This window comes from Anser brachyrhynchus (genome assembly GCF_964034855.1).
Source record: "Anser brachyrhynchus genome assembly, chromosome: 1".
NCBI lineage: Eukaryota > Metazoa > Chordata > Aves > Anseriformes > Anatidae > Anser > Anser brachyrhynchus.
The window spans coordinates 76,246,046-76,257,073 of record NC_137694.1 but is presented as its reverse complement, the minus strand read 5'-3'; the positions used below and the strand labels follow the sequence as shown (position 1 = coordinate 76,257,073).

At 46.0% G+C, this 11,028-nt stretch overlaps 1 protein-coding gene across 10 annotated transcripts in view; it reads right to left on the bottom strand.

Moving 5' to 3' along the window:
* Nucleotides 1-440: 440 nt before the first annotated feature.
* ITPR2 (inositol 1,4,5-trisphosphate receptor type 2) overlaps nt 441-11,028 on the bottom strand; it is a 269,668-nt gene continuing 259,080 nt past the window's right edge. For 8 of the 10 annotated variants that reach the window (XM_080580210.1, XM_080580206.1, XM_080580207.1 and 5 more), the window contains 3 exons: nt 6,781-6,942; nt 1,110-5,596; nt 441-939 (listed from right to left, as the gene is read on the bottom strand). In XM_080580210.1, the coding sequence (XP_080436336.1) occupies nt 5,510-5,596; nt 6,781-6,942 (249 nt within the window). In that variant the 3' untranslated portion in view covers nt 441-939; nt 1,110-5,509. Of the gene's footprint in view, nt 940-1,109; nt 5,597-6,780; nt 6,943-11,028 lie in introns of those variants that run through there. The other 2 variants (XM_080580204.1, XM_080580213.1) reach the window with 2 other exon arrangements.

The following is an 11,028-nucleotide window of genomic DNA, read 5'->3' as shown; positions in this document are numbered from 1 at the left end:
ATGTCTCTTTGGGATGATTTTGTGCAAATAGGGAATGTTCAGTCCAAGCGCCTACAAACAGGAGCCACACTGCCAGTTGTTTCTGTGGGCATCCCGGGACAGCAGAAAGGTTAGCAGACTGGAAACTCAGTTTTCTCAGCTTAAAAATAAACTTGGCCACCATCCCCAGAAAACAAGCACGCTCATTCCAAAGCAAACATCCTCGCTTGCAGTTGCTTTTGTCACAACAGCAGTGACTGTGGAAACTAATGAGCCTAATTTGCTCTCAGGGCACACCGGTGTGAGTCCACTGAAGTCTGCATGGCTGATGCTGAGGGAGACGCTTGCTCCCTGGAATGCCTTTTGAATGAGAAAGGTATTGAAAACAGAAGCCCCAGTTCTAAGTTTCACGTGTGAAACAGCCACCATTTGGGCTGCGGAGCTTAATTCTGGTTTGGGGGCTTTTCTTTTAATATGTCCACAATCTTAGGTTGAAAGCTTACTGTATGAAAACACATTTTTTCTTAGGACATACATTTTGCATATGATCTAAAAAAAACTAGTAGCAAACAAGCTTCTTTCTATTTAACTTTACAGTCATACCTTAGAATGTAATAGAAAGTCTGTTCCACTCAAAAACTTGGAAGGTTGGTATCATGAGTGCACAGAAATAACAGTATGCTCCATCTAATAAGATTTTTCTTATTAACTAATTAACAGCCTTTTTTTTCTCACCAAGACCTCATTCTTTTCCTCATAAATACCGACTTTCTGTAATAAACACAGTTGGAAAAAAAAAAAAGAAAGAAAAAGAAGAAGCTTGTACGTTGTTTATGTTCTCCTGTCCCAGGTTTGTAGGGTACTTCTTTTTTTCACAAGACCACAGATTTCCTCAGCCGGAGTCGTCTGGGTGCAAAGAGACAATGGCCTCTGGTTCTTTGTCTTCCTCAATCCTTTCACCTAGAAGAGAGGGGAAACCTCCTGGTCTCTCTCTCAATATGCTACTTGAAACAGTTACACTGAAAAGATGAAATAAAAAAGTCAGAAAAAAAAGTCACACACACAACCCCCCACCCCTCCAACCCCCCACCCCAGCAGGAGAAGTCACAGAGAGCCTTTAAGCCTTTAACCTGTGCACTCCCATTATCTGGGGGGCTGGATTTCCAAAATCAAAGTCTTGAACTGGCATGGGGAGTGTGTGATGGCAGTGACAGGCTCCGCAGCACCACCAGTAACTCTGCCTTGAAAGGATGTTGACTGCTGGAAGCACAGATTAGCTGCACAAGCATGCACGTGAGCATGCACATGAACACGCGCATCACATGCTGCTTGCGAGCCCTGGCGGGGCTGCCCAGCTGCCCTCATGAGGCACACGAGGACACGGAGTCACTCAAGCCCTGCTGACTGCCGTATGCGATGCTCAGGATGCTCAAAGCCCCGCAGTGACTCACCAACTCCTCAGGCCAGACCCAAGCAGGCAGCAAGAGGTTCCCTGCAGGCTGAGGGCTGAGCAAACATGCAACAGGATACCCTGGGGGCATTGGGCACCATCAGTGATGCTTGCAGCTATCACTTGTAGCTGTGGCTGCCACCTCACTGACAGCGAGCAGTGAACAAAAAGCACTCAAGCAAATTATATGCCTGTCACCACGCCTCCAGCAATCCAATCCCTTCTCCTGAAGGGAACGATCTGTGCCTGATGCAAAGTAAATCCTCACTTTCATTGCTGGACTTGGCCTCTCTCCATTCAGGGCTGTGCTGATGGCACCTGATCTGTTGCGTAGAAGAAACTGAAGCATACCCCTGGAACATTTACTGCAACAGCCTGGTCTCTGACGTGGGACAAATGCCCCGTGTTTCCCAGAAGCCTTCAATTCAGCAACATGTATTTCCCCACACCGTAGCACCAAGAATAAGCGAGACAAACACATATATTAAATGACATACTTTATTAAAAGGTACATTCAGCAGCAATGGACACATTTACTTAAGTAGATTTTAACTGTCAAGGAGCTTATAATTATAAATCCCTCTAAGGCATTAAAAGCTCTTAGATGTTTTAACTTTGCAATCATTTCATATAAATAGGCTATGCAAATGATGATGCTTGCCTAAGAAAAAGATACCCCAGCTGCACTAAACAGAGATATACATATAAATATATGTATAAAACAATGATTTTTTTTCCTTGTTATAAACTCATTGATGGGTATATTTCACAATCTTTAAGGCTTGGGCTCTGGCCCCTGCAACTATTATTCAAGTAAGAAGCCTCCTGTTGAAGTTAACCACGTGGATGGGTACAGATTACTCGCATGGATGAGAGCTGCAGGACAGGGCCTAAGCTGTGGCAGAATCAGCAAAAATGTCAGAACGCTCAGTGACATGTATTTACAGTCTGTGCAAGTAGCATCACCTACTTGCATCGATTACAGGGGGCTCTCTCTGAAGCTATAAACAGCAGAAAGGCAACACGGCAAAGGCTAATCGGCACCTATTAGCTCTTAGTTTTTGATGGTTTTGCTCTCCCTTCTCAAGAGCAAAATTTGGGTTCTTGAGGGGGATGTCAGTCAGGTCACCGGACAGAGCACCAGCAGCATGCAACTGCACCAGCTCAGGGCACAAATGCGTTGAGTCTCGAGGGTTCTGCCTCAAGTAGCAGAAACTTCCCGTGATGCACAGTGGTTCAGCTGCTTTTCCAAGTGTAAACAACAAAAGTGCCAACCACTTCCAGTTGTAGCGATCCCCCAATAAATAGTGAATAATTCATCCTAGTTCTGATAAACTGTGCTCTATACCTTTAATGGCCATACATATGCGTGAGGAAGTGGAAATTGCTATTGAAACAGAAGCTGTGACTAGATCTGATGAGCTGCATAAACTCATTTGAATTAATACAGCTGCAGGGGCTGAGTCTCTACAAACTTACCACTGACTTTATATTTGCGTGCAACTCCTTTGGCTTCATGCTTTACAATAGGTCTAGTCAGAGAGGCAAATCTGGCCTTATTTTCCATGGGTTGGTTACTGCACGGCATGCAGCTCATGCAAACTCCCAGAATAAATTCACTGTACGTCTCTCAGAGCCAGACGATAATTGCTACATGAAGCCTGTCCTCACAGACAAGCATTACTAAGGGGGGTTTCACCAGCACAGCTATGCTGGAGCAGTAGCATCAAGGCCTCATAACAGTAAGCATGAAGGCACACTCTGAGATTTATTCCTAAAAGATCTCAGTCATTCACCGAAGACAAATGCTCTTCTGTATTCCACTTTGAGCTCTCCTCTTGCCTAGCAGCTTACCTACCATCAGCTCTTTGTGCCACAGCATCTGCTCTGCTCTCCTGCCATCAGCCAGCACTCTGCAGCACCGACCAGCCCCGGGGCTGCCCACGCTGCCTTCAAGCACTCTTCCTACCCACGAAACAACCGGGGTCTGGACGCACCAAGGCTGCGAGCCCAACACTACCAGAGGAGCTGTAGATGACTTTAGCTCCCCACCCTTGTGCCCCACTGCTAGCTTTCATCGGCCTTGTGCTGGTTCTGATGACCACCACGTGCTCCTTGCCTTAGCATGTGAAGGCAGAGCCCTGGCTGGATCAAGGTTTCCAGAAGAGTTTAATACGGGAAAAATACACCCCGCACCTGGGAAAGGCCATCACTTCTCACAACCGGGATGCTCTAGGGACTAAACGACCTTACAGTCAACAGATATAGAGTTTCTTTTCAGAAAATACACAGATTTCTGCTTTTCACACAGTATTTTTGAAGGACCCAACAGAAGCCAAATGGAAATGCTCCAATGGTAAGCAGTCAGACCCTAAAGTACATTATTTTTATCTCATCCACCTCACTGACACACACACAAAAAAGGAGATGGCTTCCAAGAACAGGCTTGAATTTGGGATGAAAGGAGGGAAATGCTCCTCCCTTCTCTTTATTCTAGGTCTGCTGGTTTGAATTGTGTCTTAATAACAAGACAGCATTTTTTCTGGGAGATACTAGAAATACTGGAGCCAACAGTATTTTCACCCTTTATCAAAATGGCTTTTGTAACAAAATGAATAAGTTACAGGGGGAACTTCTTGTAAAAATAATTTGATTTAGAAAGTGACTCCACTTTAATTGGGACATTTTCAGATGCACTAAGGGCAATTAGGTATCCAAAATCTAAGCAAATGAAAGTGAACTGGGACCACAACTTCCATTTGTGCCCTGAGAATCTTCCCCTAAATGCCTCTTGGGCTCTGTGGATAACTTGTAACTCCCCTTTTCAAATCATCCCAGGAAGTACAGAATACACCAAAAACCTGCACAGATGATTTGGCTGCTGCCTTTCTTAGAGTCTAGAGCTGGAAGAGAGCTCCTCTGGCATGTCTCCGTCCCCCATCACCCAGGCTGATCTTGCAACCCCCGAAAACGAGGAAGAGCAGGCAGAGGAAGGTTAAGCCCATGATCTTCAGCTCTGAAGAAAGCTGGCAGAATATGGTGCTTATTTACTAAAGTCAACTCTCGCTGACAGTATGTTTATGGAAGGTAATGACACCATTACGGCTCCATACAGAAAGGCACTTCTAAGCTTTTTACAAAATAAAAAATATCTATAAAAAAATCCATACATGCTTCAAACTACAGAAATATATATATATATTTTCCTGAATCCTCCACTGGAACTTGAATTTTAAAAACAGTTTAACTCCTCAGTATGTGAAATCTCACGGCCACATTAATCGAGAACATCTGAATCCAGGAGAAAGAAATCACTTCCAGTTATGTTGTCAGTGTTATGTGCATAACATTCCCACAGCTGTAGATCCATTGTGCTCCATGTTATAAATAAGAAATTGCATGGTGACAGCTAAAATTCAAAAGCATTAATGATGTTTCTCTTTGCAACTCTTTTTCTTTTTTTTTTTTTTCCTTTTTTTTTCCAGTCTTTTGAGGTTTCTCCCCTTTCCCTCCTAGTAGAAGTTACTTGAAGCAACATTATTGCTTACCCAACTGACATATTTATGGTAATTAAAAAATAGTAGATGCCAAGCAAATATGACTAACGTTGCTATTTGGCAAATAAGACAAGGAACAACTTCTATTGATTCTGAACCAGGCTGTTGTATTTGCGCTAATAAATATTTCTCCCTCTTCTGCTTGTCTTGGTTATTCCGGCACTTTGAGGAGAAAGCTGAAGGCAGCTCGAGGGACGTGGCCAAGCGCTGCCCTGACTTCCATCGCAGGCAGCAGCCACCACCTAAGCCATTGAGTTGCAGAGCACAAACCCAGCTGAGTCAGGCCCCTTGAATGAATACAAACGAGCTCCCTTGTATCTCTTGCATTCTAGGTTGTGGTCCCTTTCAACCATGAAAAACAGCTACAAATTGTTCCCAGAGCTAAACCACTTAACATCTTGGCACTTGGTTGTTTTTAACTTTGTAACAATAGGCACTGTTCACTCCTCTCAATCTCAGCTTTTTATTCTATAATAAAGCAGGAATACTGATGAAAGGCTAGTCACGGCTTCTCCCCATGGTATCAGGGTGGTGGCATGTGATGATTCACATGGGGTGTGTTTGATCCAAGAAAGCCCAGCCTCTGCTTATTCTTCCTTTGTTCTGTCATCTAAGGTGGAAAGGCAGAGAGAGAGATGAGTTGAGATTTTTTTTCTTCTAACTTTTTACTATTATTTAGCAGTCACAGAACAAGGTACATATAAGCAAAACAACAGGGAGTGGAATTCTATTCTTCAGCATTAAAAATTAGAAGAGATGCCTTTGAAGTGGGAGATCTGTTTCCTGCAAAGGATGGACATTTCGTTCTCATTTGTACACTGTTCTTTTCCAGTGGCAGGTTTTACAGTGCATCCCTTGTGCTGCTATCGTGTTGTGTAGCCCTGCAGAGTGTCAGCATTTGCACTTGGTGCTATACAATGACAGAATTAAAAGATGGTCCCAACCCCAAAGAGTTTAAATTTAAGCCAGGAGAAAGCAGGTTCAGGCAGAGGGGGATGAAAAAGCCACCCAGGACAGTAGGATAAGCACAATAAGCAATGGTCGCAGTTCATCCAGACTAAATCTTTGTCAAGTTTCTCACAGGGAGAAAGCGTTTTAGGGAGGGATCTGAAGGGGGATGATTAGGTAACTCGATGCCACTGGAAGTGCTTTCCATAAAGAAAGCATGAAGATGCTCTTCTGAAACTGTAATGAACAAACCAGAGGTGACTGGCATCTTAGGTAAAATGGGAACTGGCCTTTTGACCCTGCAGTGAGAGAAAGGTGGGTGAGGCAGAGGCAGGGCTGTGAGAAAGGCTAGTACCGCTGTATGCTAGGGGAGGGGAGACAAGTGACAGACACAAAGGGCAACACAAGCGAAGCGACCAGCTCAACAAATTGTTCTACAACAGCGTAGCTGATATTTAGCAGGGGGAAACCCCCATGTCAGACTCAGAAAGCTTCTACAGACTCCGATCAGTAGGCAGCTCTTTCTGATGCTACTCCTGTTTTACTGCCAGGTTTGCAGTACCTGCACATGCAAAGCCCACCACTGCTTCTGCAGCTTCCCTCTGTCCTCACACACCCATGGTAAAGATTTCATAACTCATTTCCCTTACCTGTTCTCTGCTGTTGCTAATGGAGTACAATTTCAGCCCAAATCCCTATCAGTGTGTCTACTCAGAAAGCTTACTGGAAGATAAAACCTTTCTAGGACAAAAGTCTCTTTTGTAACACTGTCCTGACTGCGACCCGAGGGAAGCCAGCGCACTCAGCCACACGCGCTCAGGTTGCTGCCCAGGGCAGGGCACTCACCTGTTCCTTGAGCTCAGCAAGCTGACTGGAAAGCTGTTTTACGAGGCTCATGGTTGACTCCAGCCTCTCTTGCAGGTTCCTGATTTCATTTTGTTCACTGTCACCTTCATTGCTAACCAGAGACATGGCTCTCATCCGAGGGAACCAGTCCAAATTCTTCTCCTACACGGGGATGAGAGAAACAGCAATGTTAGTGAGGGTTTATGCAATACTACTGTTGAATGAGACCAGAAAATGAAAACTCAGTGGGACTTCTACTCAGCAGACAACACACAACAAAGTGAGCTTAACAACCACTTTATTGGGTAGGTATTTCACACAGCCCTTTCTATTCTTCCCTCTGTCTACAAAGAAGGCACCAAGAGCAAAATCTTGGTTCTCCACTGGTGCACCTGGACTGCGGTGTGGGCTGGCACATCCACCTCCCATCTGCAGCTCTAGCATGCACAAATGCATGGGGAGACTTCTCTGGTACCTCCTCTGTGCTCCCTGTGCCTTGCTTTGAAGTGCATGCGGGATGCATTTCCCCAGCGCCTCTTCAGCCTGGCTGGCCTCCATCTGTGTCAGCTGTCCCTGCAGCAGTGCCAGCGAGCCAACATCAGGGAAACGAGACAAGCTGCAGTCCTCTCCAGGCTGGCCTGGAGCATGCCTACTGCAAGAGCAGAGAGACCTTGGGTTGAGTTCAGCTGCCCACAGGGGCAGATTCGGGGTCCTGTGAATGGCTTGGGCTTCAGTGTGCCACTAAGACTGTACGTCTCAAGCAAACACAAGCACAGCCCCACAGCCAAGGGCTAACCTGCTAAGGACCAAGCACCACATGGATGTCCATGGACTCAAGCTACAAATCTAATCGTAACAAAAATGTAAGTTGGAATGGTGTCTATCAGCATGAGTCTGAATCCTCACAGACACACATATTTGTGTGTAGCATGTAACAGATGGAGACTGGAGGGTGCAAGCCTGGGAGGGGTGGCAACCGAGCAGCAAGCAGCCTGATTCACCTTAACGCACGAGACAAGGGAAATAGGTCCCCTATCTACTGATGCATTACATCAGCGCACCTCTGCCCTCCACCTTGGAGGGAGTGGGAGGATGTGGTTAGATCATATGCATGATGTTTTGCAACAAGCCCCCACAGACACGTGCACTTGAAAACTTTAAGAGAAATAGCATGAGCTGGAGCATGGTTCTTCCCATCCCCTGCATGATGGATGGCTCCCCACAAGTAGCACCATTTCCCCCCATTTCTACCCCCTCCCATGGGCAGATTCACAGGGATCCAAACATTTATGAGCCCAGGGAAGTGCCAAGTGAATACAGTTTTACTGTGCTTCCAGAGAGAGAGGGCTGCTTTTGACTATGCCATGCTCTGCCTCGACACCAGACCCTGCCCTCTGACAGAACATGGTTTAGAAACACCCAGACTAACTCAGAAAGCTGCAGTGAGGATGGAAGCACTTACAGTGCTTATATTTTTCCATTATTTGGGTTAGCCCGACCCCCTCTGTTACACTGGATAAGCCTAAATGCAAAGCCATATGAGTTCTGGATTTTTTTCTTCCTTTTAACTCAACACTTCTAATGAGTTTTTGTCTGGCTGCGCAACCTCTGGTCCTGTCACTATGATAACAAGATGTCCAGGGAACAGGACGGTGTGCCCCTTCATTGCATTTTGCAGCCCACGGCTCACTCAGCCGTGTGTACTGGTGGAATGAGGCCTTTCCTCACTGCCCACTTCTTTGAGCCTCGTGATCTCATTATGACAATTTGCTGTGGTTATGCATGATGCCATTTTCAATGGGTCATAACTCATTCAAATCAAAACCTGTTTTCACCAGCTCTGCTGGTGGAGATCACGTGCCTCCTCCCTGCTGGATATCCCCGTCGGACACATGGAGCAGTAGGCTCTGATTTCTGCTGCAATCCTGTATGCTTACAAGACCAGCATTCATTTTCCACAAGCATGCTCTGATATTTATTTTAAATTTACTTTGGCTAGGATCTAGCATAGCATTCATCACGTGCCTAGCATTAAGTGCAGGTGTAGTCATCTATACCAAGCTTAGTTTGTGCACAGCACTTTGCTGGATCAATGCCTTTTTTTTTTTTTTTTTTTTGCAAAACATTTTCCAGCAAATTTGTCTGCCACTACAGTCACAGAAAGTGAATTCAAAGGAGTTACAGTGAACAGAGCTGCAGTTGTGTCTGAATATTTCCTGGAAAGCTCTGATATTTGCCCCTATCACAGCTTCTCTTGCTTGAAGCACCTGAAGGTACCAACCTCAAGGACACATTGCTACAGGAGCAAGCTGAGAGGCTGAAGTCCTTTTTGGCAAGGCTCACCACAAAGTTTCTAAAGCCAAGCTGCAGAGGGAGAGAAATTTGAGACGCCATCACTGCGGTTCTCATGTTTGCTGAGTACTGCTGCCAGGACTGTGATATGCACTTGCTAGTTTTGTTTCCCATTCGCCACTCCCTTGCTTCTCCAGGGTGCAAGGCAGGGACTACCGACTGCCTTGGAAGGGCTTTTGCAGACTGACCCTCCACCACGCCGCAGCATCCAGAGGCACACCGCACAAACCCGTGTGGATGCCAGACATTCCAGCTCAGTCGTCTTGCCTCCCAAGGCTCCCAAGTATCACCGGCTTCCCTCCTCCTCTACATAACTTTATACTGTATGGCGAGAGGGGTGACCAGGAACAGGTGAAGACAGGGACAGGGCAGGCAGCAACTCACCCACTGCCACACAGCGCTGCGGTGCTGATGGTAGCTGGCTGGGCCAACTCTGAACCCTGTGCCAGCCCACCTTGGCCATCAGGAGCCCTAGAGCCCTGGGAGCTCAGTGACAGACGCCGCTCACCCCCATGTGTCCAGATCTGCCTTGCCAGCAATGCTGGGGTAATCAGTCCCAAGACAGAAATCTGGCTGTGGTTTAGTTACATACCAAGAAGATCTGGACATTATTTTGACAGATTGTGGAGGATCAAGCAAGGGCTTGAGCCAAGTTCTAAGGGAAGCTGATGGGTCTGCATGGACTGGAGATCTCATAAAAAGAAGTTACTGACTTTTATAGCCGAGTGAAACAGCTGATCACAGGTCTCTCACTTGGTAGTCCCAAGTGCCGTGGAAGAGCTTTGCTTCATGATTCTCGTCTGCATACACTTCCAAAGAAATCCAGTCCAGCTGTGTATTTTTGTCATGAAAAATATCAGACAACCTGTCTTTAAGTTAAAAATACTTATCTGGCCTTCGTCAACAATCCCATTATAATGAGCACACAAGTTACACTCCCTCACTGAATGGCATGCTTTTGCTTGTCAATATTATCATGTTTTTTTCATTGGATTGTGAACTGCGAAACTCTAGTATTATTAAAAGGCAGCATGAAAATTAGCTTCAGCGCATGGCCCTATTTGCTGAGCCTGAACCACAAACAAACAGCAATTGCCTCTGGGGACAAAACCTTTCAATCACAAACCTGCGACGCTCTACAACGCAAATTGGAAAAGGTTCCCCTGCAGAAAATTTTAGTGAATTGGAAGTGTTCACGGGGGGACAGGCACTCTGTGACTGCTTGGCTACAGGAAAGCTATTTTTACTCCAAGGTAATTGCTTGCCAATTAACTTGAGGTAGTTAACATGTTTGTACAACACCAAACATTTTTTCTGGGACTTAAATATTTATGGGCTCAGTCCAGGGTTGACCTTGACCAACTAACACATGTTAAAGCTGGAACATGCCTTGTCTGCGCTGCAGGTGTGCTCCTGCTGCCCTCTAACTTGCTGCCACCTACCTTCTTGACTGGTGTGGGGACAGGACTTCGAAGTGTGTGAGCTGCCATGCCTTAGCCATTATCCTTAGAAATCCATCCATTTTGTCCAAAGTAGAATTCACGCAGACATTTTGAGCCAACAACCTGCGCAAGCAAGGCAGGCTGCTGGTAGGGAGCAGGACAGACCTCTGCAAACAGCTGTCACAGGACTCAGTCTATAAGCAGCATCCAGGCTAGTGCTAGGTGGCATAACTCAAGCAGAAATGAACTCACAGAGGGTGAGCTATGCGGATGGAGCACTCCAAAATGAATTGTTACAAAGTACTGAAACCTTCTTTCTAAGCAGCTGGGGCTGAATGCAGTATGTTTTTACTGTTATTTCATTCTCGCACAAGATTGCCGCTCTCCTTAGCCCAACTGCAACAGCCCACCTACGGACCACAGCATCTTCCCGCTACACCCTCCCTCCTCGAGC